Source organism: Lepidochelys kempii, chromosome 13 (genome assembly GCF_965140265.1).
Source record: "Lepidochelys kempii isolate rLepKem1 chromosome 13, rLepKem1.hap2, whole genome shotgun sequence".
NCBI lineage: Eukaryota > Metazoa > Chordata > Testudines > Cheloniidae > Lepidochelys > Lepidochelys kempii.
This window is the reverse complement of record NC_133268.1, coordinates 4,562,124-4,582,423: the sequence shown is the minus strand read 5'-3', so window position 1 is coordinate 4,582,423 and position 20,300 is coordinate 4,562,124. Positions and strand designations below refer to the sequence as shown.

General features: G+C 50.4%; 1 protein-coding gene across 2 annotated transcripts in view; it reads left to right on the top strand.

The window, feature by feature from the left end:
- SAMD10 (sterile alpha motif domain containing 10) overlaps positions 1-20,300 on the top strand; it is a 46,862-nt gene that overhangs the window by 13,264 nt on the left and 13,298 nt on the right. For both annotated transcript variants that reach the window (XR_012154632.1, XM_073308983.1), the window contains exons 2-3: positions 5,101-5,285; positions 17,855-18,023. Coding sequence is in view for 1 of the 2 variants with exons in the window: in XM_073308983.1 (XP_073165084.1) it covers positions 5,101-5,285; positions 17,855-18,023 (354 nt within the window). In the remaining variant the exon portion in view is untranslated. The remainder of the gene's footprint in view (positions 1-5,100; positions 5,286-17,854; positions 18,024-20,300) is intronic.

Genomic DNA, 20,300 nt, shown 5'->3' with positions numbered 1-20,300 from the left:
TGCTTTTAAAAGGGGAAAACCCCCAAACTCTTGTCAATTGGCTCTTGGGTTTCTGAGTGCAGCTGGTAACCTCTATCACCCTGGCTTGGAATGTTCAGCCACCAGCGGGGCTTTAACTTCTGTGACAGCCATCTTATAATGCTTAATAACCTGTGGATGAGGTCAGCAGTTACCTTTCAGCTCTTCTTTAAGAAAAAGTCCCCTCCTGTCTGTGATGTCAAAGTCACATTACATGGCACTGGCATCAGAATGGTGAAATAGCCCTTTACTTCTGAACCTCTGCACTTCTTCAGAACAGCCCTGTGAGCTTCTCATTGTTCCCAGTTACTGATTCCTTTTGGTATTTACCTGTGACTGGCTTCTCCAGCAGACCCCTCTTTGCAGTGGAGTGGCCTCTGTTGCTAGGCCCTTGCACGGATCTGACTTAGCTCTCTCTAAGTACCGGCATGGCCTCCGAGCACCAGGTTTCGCTATGCAGTTGCATTTCCATGGAAGACTCAGCTCCATTTGTTATATTCAAAGAAGAAGTAATCACAAGAGAATTGCTGCAGTGGTTTACCAAGCAATAATCTCATATCAAGGGTTCTGGTGCCAGGTGCTCTCATGACCCTGGGCGTCATCAGAACCTTCATGGCATATAGAGAGCAGATATATTTAGCAAGCCCATTCTTAGATCAGGCCAGTTTCCCATTCCGTTTTCCCTTATTCCCTTAGCTGGTTTATGTCGTAATTAATTGACGAGGGCTTTTCTCTATTTCTGAAAATTAATGAAGGGAGGACATTCCCTTTCAGAGACCCATGGTCCTTTTGAGCTGTTGGGTCATTTAGTTCCTCCCTTGGGGACCAGTGTAAGATTGCTTTCCACAGTGTGTTCCCTAAAGGTTCCTTAAGTCAGATTAAAATGTCTCAGGCGATGGCATTTCCACCTCATCCCTTGGGAGACCGTTCCACAGCCTAATTGCTCTCACTCTTAGGAAATGTTTGATATTTCGCTCTCAAATTTCCATTGCTGAATGTGATCCCATTGCTCCCAGTACTACTCCTTGGATAGGTTTAGTTCTGTACAACGTATCATTTGAGTGAGGGGCATTTTCTTAGATTTCAGTTTCCTGTTGCACAAGGGTTGATTTTTCTTTTCAAGTGAGGGCTCTCCCCTAGAGATCCCAACTATAGACATTAGCGCCCAATAGTGATGGTTTTTCTTTAAACCTTTAATTCCTACAGTGCATCAGGTATCCTTAGAAAGAGGCTTCTCTGTGTGTGGCTTCAGATTGTTCGTTGTAGTCTAAACAGCGAGATCTTAGTCCCTGCTTTGTGGGATCCACGTGGCTTATGCCAAGCCTCCCACCTTTCATCTAGAATAGATGAGCGTGTGTCTCTTGTACTGATACTTTATTCTTACAGAAGGATTCATTTTCTTTCCCCCCAAAGGAAAATATTACATTTTAATTGGAACAAACGGAATAGCCCAAGCTTCTGAGCAACCAAACGGTCAATATCAAATGAGCACAATTACTTTTCTTTCTCACCATGGTCGTGCATGTGCAGATGTGGGCAAGCTCGCGCACCTACATGTGGTTATTCACCCACACATGCAAATACACCCTTGTATGCATGTACTCGTGTTCCCAGTGCATGCACACACACGCACACACATATGCTGGATGTGAATTCACATTTGCGTGTATCTGTTCAAAGTTCACATGTGTGCAAAGTTCCGATGGCGCTAGAGAAGTGACAAACATTACTCTTCTTCTTGGCTCAGCCCCTAACCCGTGCTCTTGTTAACAACACCAGGAGACTTTGGGGATAGCAATGACCCATTCCCAGGCTGGGTCATACCCTGAATGCTGTTTAAATGTCTTCCTGCCCTCACCATTCTCCTGTTTTCTCAGAGCTGTGTAAGTGATCACACATTCACAGACACGCGGGCATTTCTGTAAACGCTCTGATTGGTGTCTCATAAGGATTTGGAAGAGGAAATGGGCAGGATCTGCTGGGCTTCATTATAATCTCAAGAAATCTCCTTTACCCCTGAATTGTCTGGGGATAGGAGGGCGTGGATGGAATTTTATCAAAGATCTCCAGGGGATGGATTGACCACTCCATAACACCAGTCTCACTCTATGGAGGCAATTGGCCAGATACTCAGCTCTCATAAACTGGCAAACTGTAGCATTGTTGAAGTCAGTGGAACGACCCCAATTTACAGCATTTGAGGACGCGGCCCAGTGGATTCACACTGGCATAAAACTGGTGTAGCAAATTGGTGAATCAGATCCTGTGTGTCTCGCTGGCTGGAATATTGGTGTCAAAGCGAGATTCGCAGGTGCTAGCACTGTGTGGGCAAATGTCTCGGGCAGCTCTGTTCATTTCATCAGAGCAAGCTGGCCTAAGAAATTGTCGTTGCGGGCTGTTCACGTCTCTTTGAAAAGAAAACAGGAGAATGGTGAGGGCAGGAAGACATTTAAACAGCATTCAGGGTATGACCCAGCCTGGGAATGGGTCATTGCTATCCCCAGAGTCTCCTGGTGTTGTTAACAAGAGCACGGGTTAGGGGCTGAGCCAAGAAGAAGAGTAATGTTTGTCACTTCTCTAGCGCCATCGGCCAAGAATTTCAAAGTGCCTCAGTTGAGGAATCACCTCACTGACTGCTGAAATGCAGCCACCTCAGAGGTCGCATGGACGCTGAAATGTTGCACAACAGCTTAGGGCAGGGAGCACAAAAGGATCCTGTAGTCACTTGAAATTGCAGTCGGGGGAGGTGTTTCAGGGAAGTAGAATATAAAAATCCGTGTTGGCATTTGGCCAAAGGATCGTGCTTTATGTCCCTACTCCTAACAACCAGTGCCAAGGGATCACGAGAGGCCATGCGGCGTCACTCAGGCCCATGGCTTTAACCTCATCCTGAAGGCTGTGCCTTTGCAGTTTGTATCGCGACCTTCGGCTATGATAATCTCTATGCTTCAGGCAAATCCACCATGCACCCAGAGTCGGGGTACGTACAGCCCCATGCATGAGCACCCTCAGACGATACATCCCTAAAGCCTGTGCCCAGGTACCCAGAGCCAGCGCACTCTCAGACCGCACCTGCCATTCCTTCAGGTCAAGGGGCTTCAGCCTGCTGCTCACAGCCTTTCGCTGGCTCACCAGTGATGAGAAGCTTGAGGCCTCCCATCATAGCCAAAATCTCTGCACAGGTTCCTCCATCAGGTGTTTTCCTTTGAAGGGAAGGGAGGGGCTGTGGGGACTGGCATCAAGTGGTTGGGGTCCGGGGGGGGACGGGGGGTTCGCAGCAGGACTGGGGTAGTGCCGGGAATGCCCACAGCGCAGACCCACTGTTACTCAGGTCGCAGAATCTGTTGCCATGGTAACAGCAGCCATCTGAGCAGACAGGATGGTTTCACAGGCACGAGGTGGCAAGAGGCAGCTCCCCCGTCACTCGCGAGCCTCCATCGAGCCAGACAACACAGGCTCGTCCTGCTCTACCCACCAGGCCCCCAGCCCTCCTCAAGTCCGGCTCTGGGAACGGTCATAGCACTGAGCATTGGATCCTGGGTTACACAGACCCTGTCTGGCAGTTTCGGGAGCAGAGGTGTACGGCTGTTGGACACCCCCCCCCGACACCTCCCTCTTTCCGTCCTCCTATTTTTACTTTCTGCCCCTCTGAACTGGAGTGTGGTTTCCACGGCTCACGAGCCCAGCACGCAGCCCCTGGGATGTTGCCTCCTCAGCATTTTTGGTGCTGAAATGCCCCTGGAAAAGGCGCCAGGATTGCCCAGCAACGGTCCGAGACACTGAGCCTGCCCCGCTCCGAGCCCTGGCATGTGGGCTTCTCACTGCAGAGCTCTCGGGCATTTCTTCATGGTAGGGTACGTCTTTGCTGGCAGTGCCCAGACTGGAGAAGTGTTCGGGGAGCCATACGGCAAAAAGGCACTCGGTCCCCTCCCCCCACACAGGAGAGGGGCAGGCCTGGCCAGCCTAAAGCTCAAGCCACAGCCAGAGGGTCCTGTGCACACTCAGAGCTCCCCACTGCACCTCCCCCAGGACTGGCAAGGGAAGCAGCTCTTTGTTCAACCTCCTCTTTGCACCTCCCATCACAGTATGGAGCCCCACGGACCAGAAGGCCAGTGCCAGGAGTTTAAGGCCCTGTTGCCTCTAAAGGGTTAACGGGTCCTAGCGGGTCACATGGCTGCTTGAGGCAAACTCCCCTCCAATAAGCCTTCATTTGCTGGGACACTAAATGTAATTGTATTGCCTGTGTGTGGCGGTTTCAGGCCCAGGGGACCCAGTTAGCCAGCCCTAGGCTGCGGGGGGGGGGGGGGGGGGCTCTATGTCAAAGCCTCCAGAATCAGCGCCAATGCAGCACCTGTGTCCACACCAAGCGCAGCTGAGTGAGGGGCTTAGCATCCCACATGCCAGTGGGAGACGGGCTCCAGAGCCAGCCCATTTCCGAACAGAACTGGGATTTGCGGTCGGAGCTCCTGCAGCCCGGGTGCGTGGGTCCTCGTCAGCGGCTGTGGCCCCATAGGGTGTCATTGTGCATTTAAGTGCCTGCGACCAGCCAAAGCTGGTCACTGAGAACTGGGGCTGATTTCCTGCTCCTTCAGAAGACATGGGATTGCTGACATGCTGCAGCTGCTCCCTGGGCAGCCCACAGACAAGCTTCCTTCCTTTATAATGGCCTCACCTGCTTCTTATTGGAAAATACCCCCTGTCCTCCCAGCAAGCCCTTCTCCTGGCCGCAAGCGCTGCCATAGCAACAGCCCTCTACTGCATGGTAGCTCAATGGAGTTTTGCCTCTGTGATGTGTAGAACAGACTTCTGCCACGTCAGCTAAGAGCAGGTAGCAGTAGTAGGCTGTTGTCCTCTAGTGGACCAGCCACCAGAGGGGAAAGCAACACAGGCTTTGCCAATGTGGTGCACTTCCCCATCCTTCCCAGATCCTTCGGCCTCAGGGGCAAAGAAGAAGACTGGAGGACGTGGACTCAGTCCTGTCTCTTGAGCAGCAGCGCATAGTGCAATCTGGGCAGCTGTGGGAGGACTCTGGCGCATGGGGTATGTTTGTTGTCTTTCTGATATAATCGTTCTCCTCCCCAGCCGCAGCCGCGCACTTCAGTTTCTGCCGGAACCTCCTGGAGCACACGGTGTCAGCCGAAAACCTCAACTACCGTCTGCAGCGGAACACGGGCAGCAGCCTCACCTGGCACGACGGGCGGAGTCAGAGGTCAGCAGGAGGCAGGACCGTCAAGCTCCTACAGCAGCCGGGAACCGAAGGCTCACAGGTACCCGCCTGTCAGGAGTGTACGTTCCTCGCCTCTTATGGGACGCTAGCCATGTCTATGTGCACTGCTGAATGGCCCTTTGTGTTAGAGGGAGCCATTCCAGCATATTTCCAGCATGCTGTCCCCCTAACCCCCACCCTCTGGCAGTGCATGAGGTGTCAGAGTCATAGGCTCTGACTTGCTCTGATCTCCGACCTCACGCTCCTTTTGCCTGCCTAGCAGGGAAAGAGAAGGCCTGTTCTCCCAGACTGGTCCTGTAATGTGGTGAGCACCCTCCAAACTGACTGATTTTAAGGGGAGTGTCTCTCCCGCAGAGCTCAGAACCTCGCAAGAGCAGGCTCTTGGTTTTGCTTTACGTTCTCATGATGACTTCATAACCTGCAGAATTTAAGAGATGATTATTGAAAGGAGATTTAAAAAAAACCCACCTTGTGGAAGGAGTAGGAGTGGGGAGTGGAACTTGTCTCCCCTTTCCCCCGCAAGCATTGTTAATTCTCTTTTTTTGCAGGGCTTTGAAGCTGAAAAGAGAAGAGGTACTTTGATTAGTCAGGCTGCACCTGCCACTGGAGTTCAGTGGCACGTGGGTGCATCAGCAGAGTGCATGCTGGTGTCCTGCACTGAGCAGACGTGGTGACCTGGAGTGAGCATGGGCTCTCTGTTGTACAGACCGTGCCGCAGCGTCCCCTTTGGGTATGTCGATAGTGCAATTGGAGGTGTGATTGCCGCTCAGGTAGACATACCCGCCCTAGCTTCAGTCTAAGTGGGATGGATACAATAGCCGTGAAGACACAGCCACCCAAGCTAGGAATGCAAGTATGTCCCCAGGGTTCCAGGCCGGCTTGGACGGCCTGAGCTGCCATGTCTTCGCTGCTATTAGTACCCGTGCTAACTAGATTAAAAGTAGTGCAGGAGAGAGCTGCAATCACACACCTCCAACTGCAGTCTAGACTGGCCCTAAAGCCTGCTTTGTGCACGGCATTCAGTACCTGCCACTGAAGCCGAGGGGGTGTAATGCTAGATCTCTGCAGCAGAGATGAGCCTGAGCTACAGAGTCTGGACCGAACTCCCCCAAAGTCCGGGGGTTTGGTTCTGGCCCCATCTCTGCAGTGACTGCCCCGGCGTTCTTTCTCCACAAAGCTGCCATGGGACAGCTCACTGCATTTTGCTCCAGCCAGGACTGGGGCACCTGCTGTTCTTTCATCGTCAAAGGTCTCACTACAGTCCTGATTGGCCTGTTGTGGCAGGAAGTCGGCAGGTGAACCCACAGGGACATTGTATTTGTTATTACAAGCTATTAACGATAAGGCACTAGTCAGTGCTGCCTCGTCACTGGAGTATTTCCAGGGAGGGAGGCAAAAGGTGCTGACATCAGCAATTCTGCATCATCGGTTCTTTCATTTCCAGTGCAAACTCCTGTTCATCAGAGGCTGAGTTAAGGGTGCCAGAAGCATTTCGCTTTGTGTCTCCAGCTCAGCGTCTCTCTGTGCAGAGACGAGGACCGTGTCTCTCTCTGGGCTGAATGTCTCGGCCTCTGATTTAATTCTGCAGCATTAGAAACCAACCCCACCAACTACAACCGGGCTTCAGAGTAATAGCCGTGTTAGTCTGTATTCGCAAAAAGAAAAGGAGTACTTGTGGCACCTTAGAGACTAACATTTATTTGAGCATAAGCTTTCGTGAGCTACAGCTCACTTCATCGGATGCATACTGTGGAAAGTACAGAAGATCTTTTTATACACACAAACCATGAAAAAATGGGTGGTTACCACTACAAAAGGTTGGTGCTTGAGGACCATTGAAGAGCTGGGGAGCCTTGCCATTGACTTTGAATCAGACCCTAAGAGAATATGCAGTGCGCGCATCTGGCTTTAAACTTGCAATATCTCATTCCAGCTGCGTGTTCATCCTGCCTTCTCCTGGCCAGGGTGCCGCTGAAGTTTAATTTCCTTTCCCCGGTGTTCAGTACGCACTGTGAGTGCAGGGGGGACAGTTCAGTGGCTCCCTCCCCTTTGTGACATGAGTTTGGTGGGTTTCAGTCAAGTGCCCACAATCCAGTTTGTACTAACAGGGCCCACTTCCACTTGGCAGTGTTGGCAGAGAAGTCAAGGGCTAAAGACTTGTCCATAAGGCGGCTTAGTGCCTGGGAAGCAGGGGTGTGGATCTCCAGCACGCTAACTGGCTGCGCGGACCCTACTGCCATGCACTGAAAGGTCCCTAGGGCACTTTGACCCGCTGCTGCTTGACGTGGGAGTTGGTGAATGTGTGCTAGGGGACTTTTAGTGCCCAAGAGCAGGGACCACCTGGCCGGTCAGTGCGCAGCAAATTCACACAGCCTCAGCTTGCCACGCACTAAGTCTCTGTGTCCATAAACCCTAGGTGACCCATGGAGCTTAAACTCCCGTTTCAGCCTCCCAGGCAGCAGGGCTGAGTCTCCACGGACGGGCAGGCCAGCCTGAGGAAGCTGCCCTGCTGCAGTCTATGCTGAGCCCATTCTGTGGACAAAGAGAATCCACGCAGGTAGCTGACCCATCCTGCCCAACAGTGACCACTCTGCTCAGGACCCACGGCTGCATCCATGGACTGGCAGGCTCCTTTCCCCTGATGGAAATGTAATTTGTTCATAGGGGACAGGCAAAGGTCTCAAGCATTGGGTGAGTTTAACAGGGTCTTGATGAGAAAATCTCCAGCCCATCCAGCTGGAGCTCTGCAGTGACCGAGCTAGAGACGGGTCTGATGGCTGCAGCATGGGTGGTTTTATTTTAGTCCCTGCAGTGAACCCAGGGTGGCCTCCGGAGATGCTCCCTGGAGGGCATTTTTCTCTGGGATTAGAAAAACAAAGTAGATCTCACTCTCTCCCTGTGGTGATCCACCTCTGGGTCCCTGAGTAGTGGTGACCCACAGACTGTCAGCTGGGGCAGTGGGTCAGTGGAGAAATGCAGCTGTGGTCAGCAAGGTCTCTTGCTAGGAGAGAGGAAAATTTAAGTGACTTACCATCAGAAAAGGACCAGGCAGCAGCTAGGGCTGCAGCCCTGCCCTATGAGCCCTGGGTGCATCCCCTGACTTTCCCAACTCTGTCCCAAGCAGCCATTCTTGTACCCCTTTCCTTGAGCACCTGTGCAAAGTGATGGGGAAGTGGAGCTGGGATTGAGTCCTGGTTCACTGGGGACTAGGAAGCAAAGCTGCTGCCCCTGTCACACAGTCCCATCAGAAATGGGTCAGGGCATCCACTTGGTTTTTAATACTAACTGCTTTGAAGCTTGTCTTCTCTCCCTGCTGGCTGACTCCAAGTCCCCAAAGCAGGGATTCAAGGTGAGAGAGGTTTCAACTTTTGCTGTCCCTGCAAGCAAGAGAAGCTAATGAAGAAAAGCCTGGTGAATTAATGCAAAGCGATTTCACTGTATTCAAAACCCTTGCCTCGTAGCCCTTTCACATGTGACCCATAGAAGGAGGACATTAAAAGGCATCATACCTTGCAGATGGTTCCTTGGTCTCTTCCCAGTAGAACAGCCTTTAAGGCAGCCTCTACCTCGGTCCCTGAAACACTAGTGTTTGATATTCATGGCTGTGAGTTTATCAGAGAGACAGTTTAGTTCAGCCAGCTGGAAGAGGAGCCATTGATTCATTCCACTTCCCCATTTACCACCTTCAGGAGCCCAGGGACTCATGCTGAGCTTCCAGCTGAGCAGGAATAACAAGAGAGAGAACCTGCAGATGAGTATGGTTCAGGGTGTGCTGTTCCCACCCTTAGAGCCTGGTTCTCTGGACCCCAACTATAGCTTGAGGAAGTCCCACTGTGACTTTACTGCTCAGAACTGCAGCTGCCCAGGCCAGCAGAGAGAGTCTGAAGATCACTGGGGTGGGGAAAGGAGATTTGAAAGATTCTGATCTGGAGCGAGCAAAGGAAATATTTTATTATATGCTCTGAAAGAGTTTCCAGGTGCAAGGCTGCATCTGTTTGGCTTAGCGGTCACGTTCAAGGCAACGAGGTGTAATCTCAGCCAATTAGGGGGAGAGGTGATTTCAGACAGCTTGCCAATTTGTGAAAACGTGCTCAACCACCAAGAGTTTTGCATGGCTCACTCCTGTCTGGGGAAATTACGGGTTCCTAAGTGCCTATTACCCCGTGGGTGGGTTATTTGGATAAGTGGTGCTGTGGTCTCAGCATTGTTTCTTTGTTTGGTTTTAAAGAGCCATTGTTATGCTCGGGCACTTTGTTTTCCTTTTACCATCATTGCTTGTTACTTTGATATCTGTGGGCAAATAGTGGTGTTCTGCATTAGAACCAGCCCCTGGTGTTCCATGGTGCATGAATGGGAATGAACTGTGGGGACTCAGGCTGATTTTGGCCATAATGAGGAAAGGCTCCATACAGGCACGTAACAATCTCCTTCCTGCCCATGGTGCCGTTGAGCTCACTGGAAGATTTGCCCATGTAAGATCATAATCTTGTGAGTCCTCCACGATGGGGAAGAGACATGCAAAGATGTGCGTGGCACTTAAATGAGCAACTTGCTTAACACATGGAACCGAATCCTGGGTGTTTTGCATCTTTGCTAATTCCTACCCCCAGTGAATTCATTCTCCCAACACCCCTTTGAGGGAGTAAGGGTTGTGACCATTGTTGTCACCAAGACACAGAGAAGTTAAGTGATTTGCTCAACAGCAGGAATCCAAATCAGAGTCAGGATTAGGACTCTGAATTCTCTGGCTCCCACTCCTGTGCTCAAACCACTAGGTCAGGCCTTCATCAGAAAACATATCGGGTGTTGGAGAGAAAATGTTAAAGCCCAAAGTCCTTCCCCTCCTTACTCACCTCCCCGGAATATGAACCTTTTGAATATGTCTTGTTGCATTAGTTTCCGTGAGTCATGGGATATCCAACAGAAACTCTTTGTGACTCCTGGGCCAGATTTCTGAAGGGTCTCAAAGCGTACGTCTATGTTATGCGTGCCGTTAATGTAACCTCATGCAAAGTGGGTAACTGCATGTGCAAATGCCAGTTCTGGTAACTAGTGTGTGCAGTTCCCCAATTTGTGCTCACAAAAATCATGGTAACAGTGCACACAAATGGAGTGTGTATTTAGGCTATTCAGTTGCTATTCAGATTCTTGGAAAATCTTTCCCTCCTGTACACACAGCACCAACACTCATGCATGTGCCCACACACATCTGAGCTATTTTCCCAAAATTCCCCCAAAAGATCTCGGGAGGGATTCTCCCGCGCCTTATAGCCCCTGTATGATGTAGTGGTGTACTGAGGCCTTAAACACTTCTAAGATGGCCAGGGGGAAATTCTCCTGGTACAGGCACTGTTGGCAGCTGATGGCTGCTCTACACAGACCCCCCTGAAGTGCTGATGGGCACGGCTCAGGATAGAAAGGGTCATGTCGGACCCACGGCTGTAATGCTGGGGGGATTCTGGAGCAGCGCTGTGTTGCAGAGCTGTAATTTAGCCCAGCTCTCTCCGGGGTCATTTTTGCCTTTGACTAATCCAAAATCAGGAGGAAGGAAAGGTGGCTTCCCCCACCTGCCCCTGGGCTGTACCAGTGTGCGTTATGCCACCTGGAGGCACAACACATGATCCTGCCCACCAGGGCAAAGCTGCCGTTCAGCCTCATCCATCCTTGGATGCAAAATTTGCTCGAGAAAAAGCTCCACCCATCTGAGCACTCCTTGTGCATCCAATTGCCAATGTGTGAAGGGGGTGGATTTGGGGCATTCCTACCCTTGTTATCTCCAAGACGAAAAGTTGGCCGCACTCCAACACCTGCGGCTGCATAGAGGGGAGTCACAAAGGAGAACATTTAAGGTCATGGCTGATAAAAGGTACCAGATTGTCAGCAGGGACGGGGCAGCAAGTTCGTGTCACAGCTGCCCGTGGCTGGCTGGTGTTTGCCATTGCAGGGACATGGGACTAGTTTTAGTAATCCTGGAATGCCCAACTTCCTGGGCACTAATTGTCTCTCTTTGCCTGCTTAATTAGTCAGTGTTCACACAAGGAAGTTGATACTGCACATTGCAGTACAAACGCAACTGACCTTCTGAATCCTGGCATATTGCTTCTAGCCACTTCCAAACACCACCCCCTACTTCTTGCTTGCCTCGAATATGCCCCAGCCATATTCAGCATGTTTTGGCCCTTTCCTGAGCCGCAGTGGGCATTGGGGAATTCAGCTTCCTTCTGTCTCAGAAAAGCTGAATCTCAACAAAGACTCGGAAAAGAAAGCTCTTCCTTTCAAGGAGATGAGGACACGCAAAGGAGGAGGTTCCCTGTACAGAATCCAAACCAACTGGAAGAAGGGTGTGGGGTGGATAAGATCCTGCTTATCTAGGAGCAGGAGAGCAGTTCTATGGTCCTTCTCCCAGCTGCCCCCCCGACCCGCATGTCATCCAATGTGCTGTGACACATGGAGGGGCCGAGAAGTTAAATAACTCGTCCAAGGGCAGGTGGTAAGTGTGTGGCAGAGTCGAAAGCACAATCCTGATTCCCAATTCCCTGCTCTAACTACTGGCCCACCCTACCTCCCTAACACAGTGGCTAATAAGAAACATGTAAAAAATTCAGCCCTGGGCCATATGGGCAGTGACTGGGACCTGTGATCATTGGTGGAAGCTGTTTCTGAGCACGGTTTGACTCAGTGCTTCTGTGCAGAAAGGGGTCTTCTTATGGCCCCCAGCCCAGGTAGTTCCTGCAATGAGCTCTCCCAGAGCCCCATTGCTGTACTTGTGGGCTGTGCCAGCCTCCAGCCAAGGCTATTATTACCTTCCTTTTCAGAAGCACTAAAAAGTAACTGTGGACTTTGGTCTCCCAGGCCTATTTCCCCACCTAATTCGGCTGACTCCTGACAGGTCGAGAACTCCTGCTGGCCAGAAACATTCTCCGTGAAGGATTGGAATAGTCAGCTCCCTGATACTGCTGCTCATGACATGTTATTTGCTTTGTACTGAGCTTAATCCAGGTTGCAATGGCCTTGCAACGCTGAAGTTTCTGTAAAAATCAAATGGGAAGAAGAAAACTTTACCACAACTCCAGAGCCATCTGCAGGCTTCAGAACTTGGCCAGGGCAACGAAGACACATAATGTACACCCAGGGCCAATGCTCCAGTCCCTGATGGGACATTCTGGTCTGCATGACATAGCGCTGTTCAGAATCAGAGTGCATGGGCCAGCTGCAGGAGGCAGCTTCTTCGGTGGGAGAGGGGAGACCATTTCCCAGGTGGGTGAAGGCGAAGGCAGGAATTTGGTGCCACAGGAACCCCAGTGAGGAACATATTTCTGACACAGGCTGGGAGGCAGGTTTAACCTTATCACATTGCCAACAGGATGAGTTTGAATCTTGGATTTTGTTTGCTGTCGAGAGCCCGCTAGAGTCAATGAAAGCGGGGATGCGCCACATTCCTCTGGCTGCACTGAAGCCATTGACAAGCCAGGTTCTACTGAATGTTGGCTGGAACACCATGAGAGTAAGGCCCAAAACTACTTGGGATTCTGGGTAAGGGAAGGGATGTGCCTTTCTGTCCCCCCATGGGGCTCTACAATCTGACTGCTTTTCAACGAGGCCTCTTCCCATATTGACCACTAAGAGAAAAGCTTCGAGCAAGGTTGACAATGACTAAGGCTGACAGGTAGGCCTTTGCTCTGGCGTGGCACCGAGGGTCACTGAGTGCTGAGCCCCGTGTTTCTCCATAAGGAATCCCATTTAACAGCTGAGGAAAGCAAGGCACACAGCGGATGAGAGACAAACACCTGTCAGGGATTGTCTAGACAATACTTAGTCCTGCTATGAGTGCAGGGGACTGGACTAGATGACCTCTCGAGGTCCTTCCACTCCTATGATTCTGTGACTTGCCCAGGGTGGCATGGTCATGCCAAGATTCCAATCCAGGCTCCTGGCCTGATGCTCTTAACTACTAGACATGCAGCCTCTAAAGAGGGGGGAAAGAAAGTGGATGCTCTACGGTTCTCTGCCTCCTAAGGTAGGGAGTTTATTGATAAAGGGTTTCTGTGGGGATATTTAGGGGATCCACAACTGGGGTGGGGTAGAGGGTGAGTGGTCCCCTGGAGTCCCTGTTTTGGTGGGTTTCCAGTTGTTAGCAGCCTGACTACAGAAAAACTCTTCTTACCAGCAAGCCGGCAGGTCCACCAGGACCAGAAGAGCCTTTGCTGAATCTCAAGCTGTTCTTGTACTCTTTCCATCCTCTTTAGAACAACAGGGTCCAGGTGTAAGTGATGCCATTGCACCAGCCCAGGCCATGTGCTCCTAGCGCCATCAACAGGATTTTTGCATTTTGCTGGCGGTAACTTGCTGGTGCCTGGTTGACTAGCGTGGACCCTAGACAGGTCTATTAGCCCACTCATTTGCAGGAGCTGTGAGCTGCAGATGCAGTTCCGGCCCCTTTCTTTCCGTCACATAATGTGCAATGCATCTGTCCCTTCACCTCCCATTATTGGCGGCTGCTTCTTTCGACACTGAGCAGTTTAAATCAGACCAGTCCCTGCAATCTGTGAGGGTGGCCCCCTTGCTCTGGAGAGACTAGCAAGGAGCTAGTCACATGTTCCCTCACTCTGACTCTTTGTGAGTGTCCGAAGCCTGGGATGACTTCACTCCCAGTGCAAGCGGGATAAAGAATTTGGGGATGAGATGGAGACCGAGAGATTCTTGAAGCCAAAGGGGGACAGCAAGGGCCGGATGGCAAAGGACGGTGGGCTGCAGCTTCCGTACCCATCTCATGAGCATTGCAAAGCACAAGGCGGTTTTATGTGGCGGGAGGGGGTTTCTAGGTAGCTTTAATGTCTCAAATGTTGGGCTTAAATTCTGGGAGGACCATCCATGGAGCGGGCTGTGAAATGTCGCTCAAACTCCCCATTTGAATGCCTTGGCAGTATTTGGACCTCCCAGTCCGGTGCTGGGTATGTGCACTAAAACCATGGGACTGAGCACCGGGGCGGGGGGCAAGTCCCAGCCTGTTGTTATTGTTTCCAGGTCACACGTGGTGCCGCACACTCAGCCCTGCTGCTTTAGGACAGCAACTGGGGAGTCTTGCGCCCTGGCTTCGGGAGCCAGACCCTCTCTCAGAGAAGGGGTGAGTGTGAGGGCTCCTGGAGGTCTTGCTACCTGCTGGGTGGAGCTGCACTCTGCTGAAAAGTTTATGGAAAATACATAAGAGAGACTCTTTCCTGCATCAGGGGATGAGCCAACCTCTAATTGCCAGGGCAGGGAAGTGACTTCCCCATGAGCAAGCAGCCCCCATGGATGGGGTTTGCACCTTCCTCTGATTCATCTGGCACTGGCAGCTCTCAGAGATGGGATGTGAAACTCGGTGCATGACTGCTCTGCTCCGGCAATTCCTACGGGGACAGCAAGGCACCAGGCACTGCTGGGAAATGCCCTGGCTTGCTCAGTGGGGCATGTAAGCATTCAGGTCCCCTTTGGTCAGGGCTAACATCTAGTGATTTGGAGATTAACCCTGTCCCCTAAATGATCCTGCCACTACAGTGACCCTGCACCACTGCTTTTCCTCCCCACTGGACCTAGGGAACACACTGGAGAGGGCGGCTGATTTTGCAGCTGATCCCCTGGGTGGGTGCAGAAGGTCCTGGATGAGCCCTGTAACAGCTAGACCTGGGAGCTCATTGCTACTTGCCTTTGGGTGCAACCCTCCCCGGGAAGGGAGCTGAGGAAGGAGCTATCATCTCCTAGTACTATGTGTGACTGAGGCTTTCAGGGCAGGTGGAGGCAGGGGGAAGGAATAAATAAGTGCTTTCTGGCCTGTGCATTAGTGTGTAACGGCCCTGAGCATTCGTTGTAATTGGATTCCTAACTAGCAAAGTCACGGCTGGCTGGGGCATCTTCACAGAACGGTTCCCGGGAACGTCACATACGCTCTTCTGTGAAAGGGAAGGAAATAGCCCGTGACAGACCCCCCCCTTCCATCCCCCGCACCCCCATCAAGCCCCCGTCACAGAGATGAAATGAGAATTCAAAAAGATGGAGCTCTCCTGTTTATCCAGGGGAAGATGCAGCAGCCATGCCGGCATTAAATCACACACAGCAGGGGAGTGGGTGGTGTGACATCCTGGCACCCCCTTATTCACCATTGTCAGGTAATTAGGATATGTTTTGTACGAAGTATGCCTTGTGAGGTATCATTCTCAAAGTCTTGTCTGCTGGACAGTGATATCTCATTGGATTGTATGTGTTATCATCATATGTGAAGTTATGGAGTTTGGCTATGTGTGTGTTACCAAAATATGTTGGAGGTTGAAAACACCCACAAGCAGCCTTTCACGTACAACAATAAAAAGGCCAAACAATGTTAATGGCTTATTGAGGAAATGCACACAAGGAGTACCCCAGAAACTGGGCACAATAGAAACCTCTCAGAGATAGCACTACCCAATGGGAACTGTCTGACCCAGGTCACAGCAAAAAAGCTTTCCAGCAAGGGGAAGAAGATATAAAAAGGGGGAAATGACATTGTGATGGTATCTCACTCTCCCTACAACAACACACCTGGAAACACCTGAGGAACAAAGACTGAACTGGGGGAAGTGAGGTCCCAGGCTAAAGGGATTTCTAGCCTATGTATGAAAACCTGGGAAACCCAGCCAGCAAAGCCAAGGCAGCTTGTGCCTTAAGAATCTGCCAACCTGTTTATCACTCAGGGTGAAAATTTGCTAATTCATATCCTACCTATCTAGTATGTTAAACCCAGTTTGTGGTTTTGTTTATTTACTAGGTAATCTGCTTTGATCTGTTGGCTATCACTTAAAATCTATCCTTTTGTAGTTAATAAACTTATTTTGTGGTTTAATCCAAACCAGTTTGCATTTGACTAAGGTATCTGGGAAAAATCTCCGTTTGGTTACCAAAAGTGTGCACGGTCTTCTTCACGTTGAGGGCGAGGCGGACCGGGTATTAAACCAGATTTGGCCAGGTTTGACCAAGGCAGGACGGTACTGCTCTGAGTCCTAGGCGGGCAAGCTGGTAGTTAGAGAGCCTGCATGTGACTGCAGCTGGGCATGTCCCTACCTGTGTAAATACTGGTGAAAGTGCAAAGCTTGGAGGGCTTTGCAATTTGTCACAGCAGCACAGTGTGAGAGGAAGCCCAGGCTGGTGGGTCAGAGGGCTCAGTAGTACTCCAGTTCCAGATAGCATCCCAGGGGAAACCCGTCACAGGTGGCTCAAGGACCGGCAATTGGAGAGATCGCCTTTAGGCCCTGGGTTGCTGGTTCTCATCCACCAGAGGGCGATGCTGATAATAAACTGTCTGCACCCTGTGTCAGGAGTTGGGCGGGTCTCAGCCCCATCCTCTCTGGACAGGTGCCTCCCGCAAACAATCCTCACCACTGATAGTGATTGGCAGCCTGCAGGGGAAGGTGCTGGGACTGGTGGATATGGAGGGAAGAGAGATGACAGAGTTATTTGTTTGGGGGAGGTCAGAGTATTGGCTTGATAGGCTTTGTGGGGCTCAGGTTGCAGTTACTCTTGGGAGCCTGCCTGCGCTTTTCTCTCCTCTCGGAGGCTCTTGTTCAAGAAACGCTCTGGCGAAAGAGCCTCCGTGATTATGGGTGCAAATCGGACGAGTGCACCTCCGAGGGCTAACGAGGCTGGGTCACGCCTCACTCGCCACGTGCAGGTGCATTTACCCCGTTTGCCCATGCAGCTCCGAGCACGTTGCTGGAGTGCTCTTGCAAAGACTTTTTTTTAAATATAGGTGCAGCTGGGCCTTGACTGTTTGAAAAGCAGCAGTAAGTTGTGAAGGTGCTTACTGGCGAGCAGCTGAGCACAGGTGCTATCTGCCTGTGCACTGAACGAAGACAAGCGGTGTTTGCATTGCTCCTGGCAGTACCTCTCAGTCAGGGCAGTACCATGAGCGACAATGCTTCTGAGACAAATGTTGCCATATTGTTAGTATTAGTCTGTATGTAGGCAACCTAGGAGCCCTGTTCTGCACCCCGTTGTGCTAGCCACTGTGCATACAAAGAGGGAAAGATGGTCCCTGTCCCACACAGCTTACAGTCTAAACACAGGATGAGGTAATGGGTGGAGAGAGCAGATGTGGGGAGGACAGACTGACAGGGAAATTATCCTGATTAGTACAGTAAGCAGCAGTCATAGCATGCCCATGCAATGCAGCATCCTTCCTGAATGCCTGCTTTCTGGGAAAGACAGGACAATGCAGGAGTAGAATATGCAGCTGGGGTGTGGTCAACAGGCTTGCCATGGATCCAAGTTCTCCTCTCTCCCTTCTGCAGTTGGTTTGTTAGCTTCCGTCCATGCATGGTTTCCTACAACTCGCCTGTGGCTGCTTCTGGACACGCCAATAAGAAAAAGACCATTAGGAGGGTTAGGATGATCTTACAAAGTATCTTGGGCAATGTTATGCAGGCATTCCTGCTACCGACTGTGGGGTTCTCCCTTCCAGACTATCCAAGCACCTCTCTTCTCCAGAGATGTTTCAGCCTGGCCTCTGTTCATCCCATGGCTGAGTTTTTTCTTCCTGGTGGTACTGAAGTCCATTAACACCCTCCCCTTTCTCTGTTTCCTGCTTCCAAACCTCTGTAGAGTCGTCCCTGTGATCACTATGGCATTTACCATACCAGCCCCACGCTAGGCAGCCTTACCAAGCCGGTGGTGTTATGGACCCAACAGGATGTGTGCAGATGGCTAAAGAAACACTGTCCCCATAACTATCTCATCTATGTGGAGGCCTTTTCCCATCACGCTATCACAGGTACAGTAGATGCTCCCTCTCCAGCTGGTACTAATTGAAAAATGCTGATGATGAGTAAAGACTTTCGGTGGTTGTTGCGTACAGGTGGTTTGGTTTATTAACAGAACTAGCCGAATGTGATTCACGTTTCCCCAACACCTCTCCCTCAAGACAGCTCAGTCCTCACCTGTAGCTAACACCACACTCAGAGCTAGAGGGGAGCCTTCAGCCAAACCCCTTGATCCAAATACCATTTCAGGGCCCAGGGGTTTGGAATCAACCCCCAGATCCGAACTCTGCACGAGACCCCTACCTCTATGAATCAAGCCAGAGTCATGCCTCTGTAGGGTAGGGTGCTGGGCCCAGCTCTGATCTGTCTGCACCCAAAGCCCAGGCCATTTAAAACCCTAGCTTACACTGCAGGGGGACTGTCTTTTGACAGGCAAAGTTGGTCTTTGGGTCCCATGAGGGCTTTGACATCCCTGATTTAAAGGGAAATTTCAGCTACTTTTCTTTCTTTAAGTAAGTTTCTCTCCCATTTCCCTGCTCAGGCAGCCATGGGGAGCATGAGAAGAGGCAGCAGCAAAAACTGCTTCACACTCCCACCCCAGAATGCTAAAACCGGCTCTAATCAGCCGACTTTCTTCCTGGCCCTCTGCTAATCAACACCTGGGAGGAGCTCCTTAGCCACAATCTCTTTAAGCTGACGGGTTCTGAGAAGGGCTAGGGGCTTTGTCAGGATGTCACAGCAGTCTTTTAAAATAAACTGTAAGGCAAGATCTTATGTTCAAGTATCTGTCTAGGCACCTGAAGGTGACATCGTGGAAGACGGATCTTCCATTGTTGTTTGCAGTGTAGCTGTGGCCGTGTTGGTCCCAGGATATCAGAGAGACAAGGCGGGTGAGGGAATATCTTTTATTGGACCAACTTCTGTTGGAGAAAGAGACAAGCTTTCAAGCTCCACAGAGCTTTTCTTCAGGTCTGGGAAAGGTGCACACTCCATATCTGATCTCCTTCCTCATCCTCAAAGGAAACCTGCACAACACCTTCAAAAGACAAGCCTGGGAGCTTACATTCATAACTGTGCTAGACATTAAAAATCATGGACTCAGTAACAGACACTGGATTTATGGCTCATTATAACAATCTGTATAACACACTAACCCTCTTTGTCCTGCATCTGCAGAGGTGTTAGCTGCCCACTTCACCTTGAATGGTCTCTTGCAACATGTGTTAACTCCTTAAGTTTAACAATCTGTTCCACTGTGACCCTCTGAGTACCTTTCCCAGACCTGAGGAATTGCTCTGTGTAAGATCAAAAGCTTGCCTTTTCAATCAACAGAAGTCAGTCCAATCAAAGCTATCACCTCCCCCACCTTATTTCTTTAATAAACAAGAGTCAGGGCTTACTATTTTAACAGCACAATTTAACCATTTCCAGTTTCTTTCCCAGTTCAGAATTTAGGCGGCTGTGGGTTTTGTGTGAAAAGAGGAAACGAGTGAACAGAAGGCTGTCCTCTTTAGAATCCTGTCACTCCAGAGTCTGAGTAGCTAGGTTCTCCACTGTTGTATCTGAGCACCTGGTAATGAGTCAGAGACTTTTATCCCCCACACCACCCCTGAGAGGTAGGAAAATATTAATCCCAGTCTATAGAAGTGGGACTGAGGCTAGGTTCAATTAAATGACTGGCCCAAGAGTCAGGCATTGAACCCAGGTCCTCTGAGTCCTTATCTTGTTCCCTAGTTACTAAGCCATTCTTCCTATCTGCCTTGCTGTTTATTGCTCTGCTCAATGCAGCAAGTAGACTCATCATCTCATATAATATTAATAAGGAGCCTGATGTGACCAAAAAAAAATGGAAGTGACTGGAAAAGTCAGTAGAAATGCAGAGATGATTGAGGATTAAATATTAAACAAATTTCCTGTTCCTCATAATATCCATTTCCTACCTCATCATTTGTTGCTGATTGCATTGCATGCCAAAAGCTGCAGGGTTAGACATGGGAACTTGTTCACCTTTTCATTCTGCAGCAGCCAAGGAAGAGGCTGAAAATGCCATCAAAAGCCTTTAACCCAATGATACACCAGAAAGTGGGCCCTCTGCACCTCAAATATGAGCAAAACGTGGAACTAAAGCTAAGGAACATTTTGCAGAATGTACATAATGTGTGAATGGGACAGTTTGCTCTGTTCTATATATTCAAATTCAGTTTACTTAGGTTTAGGTTGAGTTCAGATGCATCTACAAGGCAAATCATGCCTAGGTGGTGTATTAGAAATCAACAGTTGCAAAATCT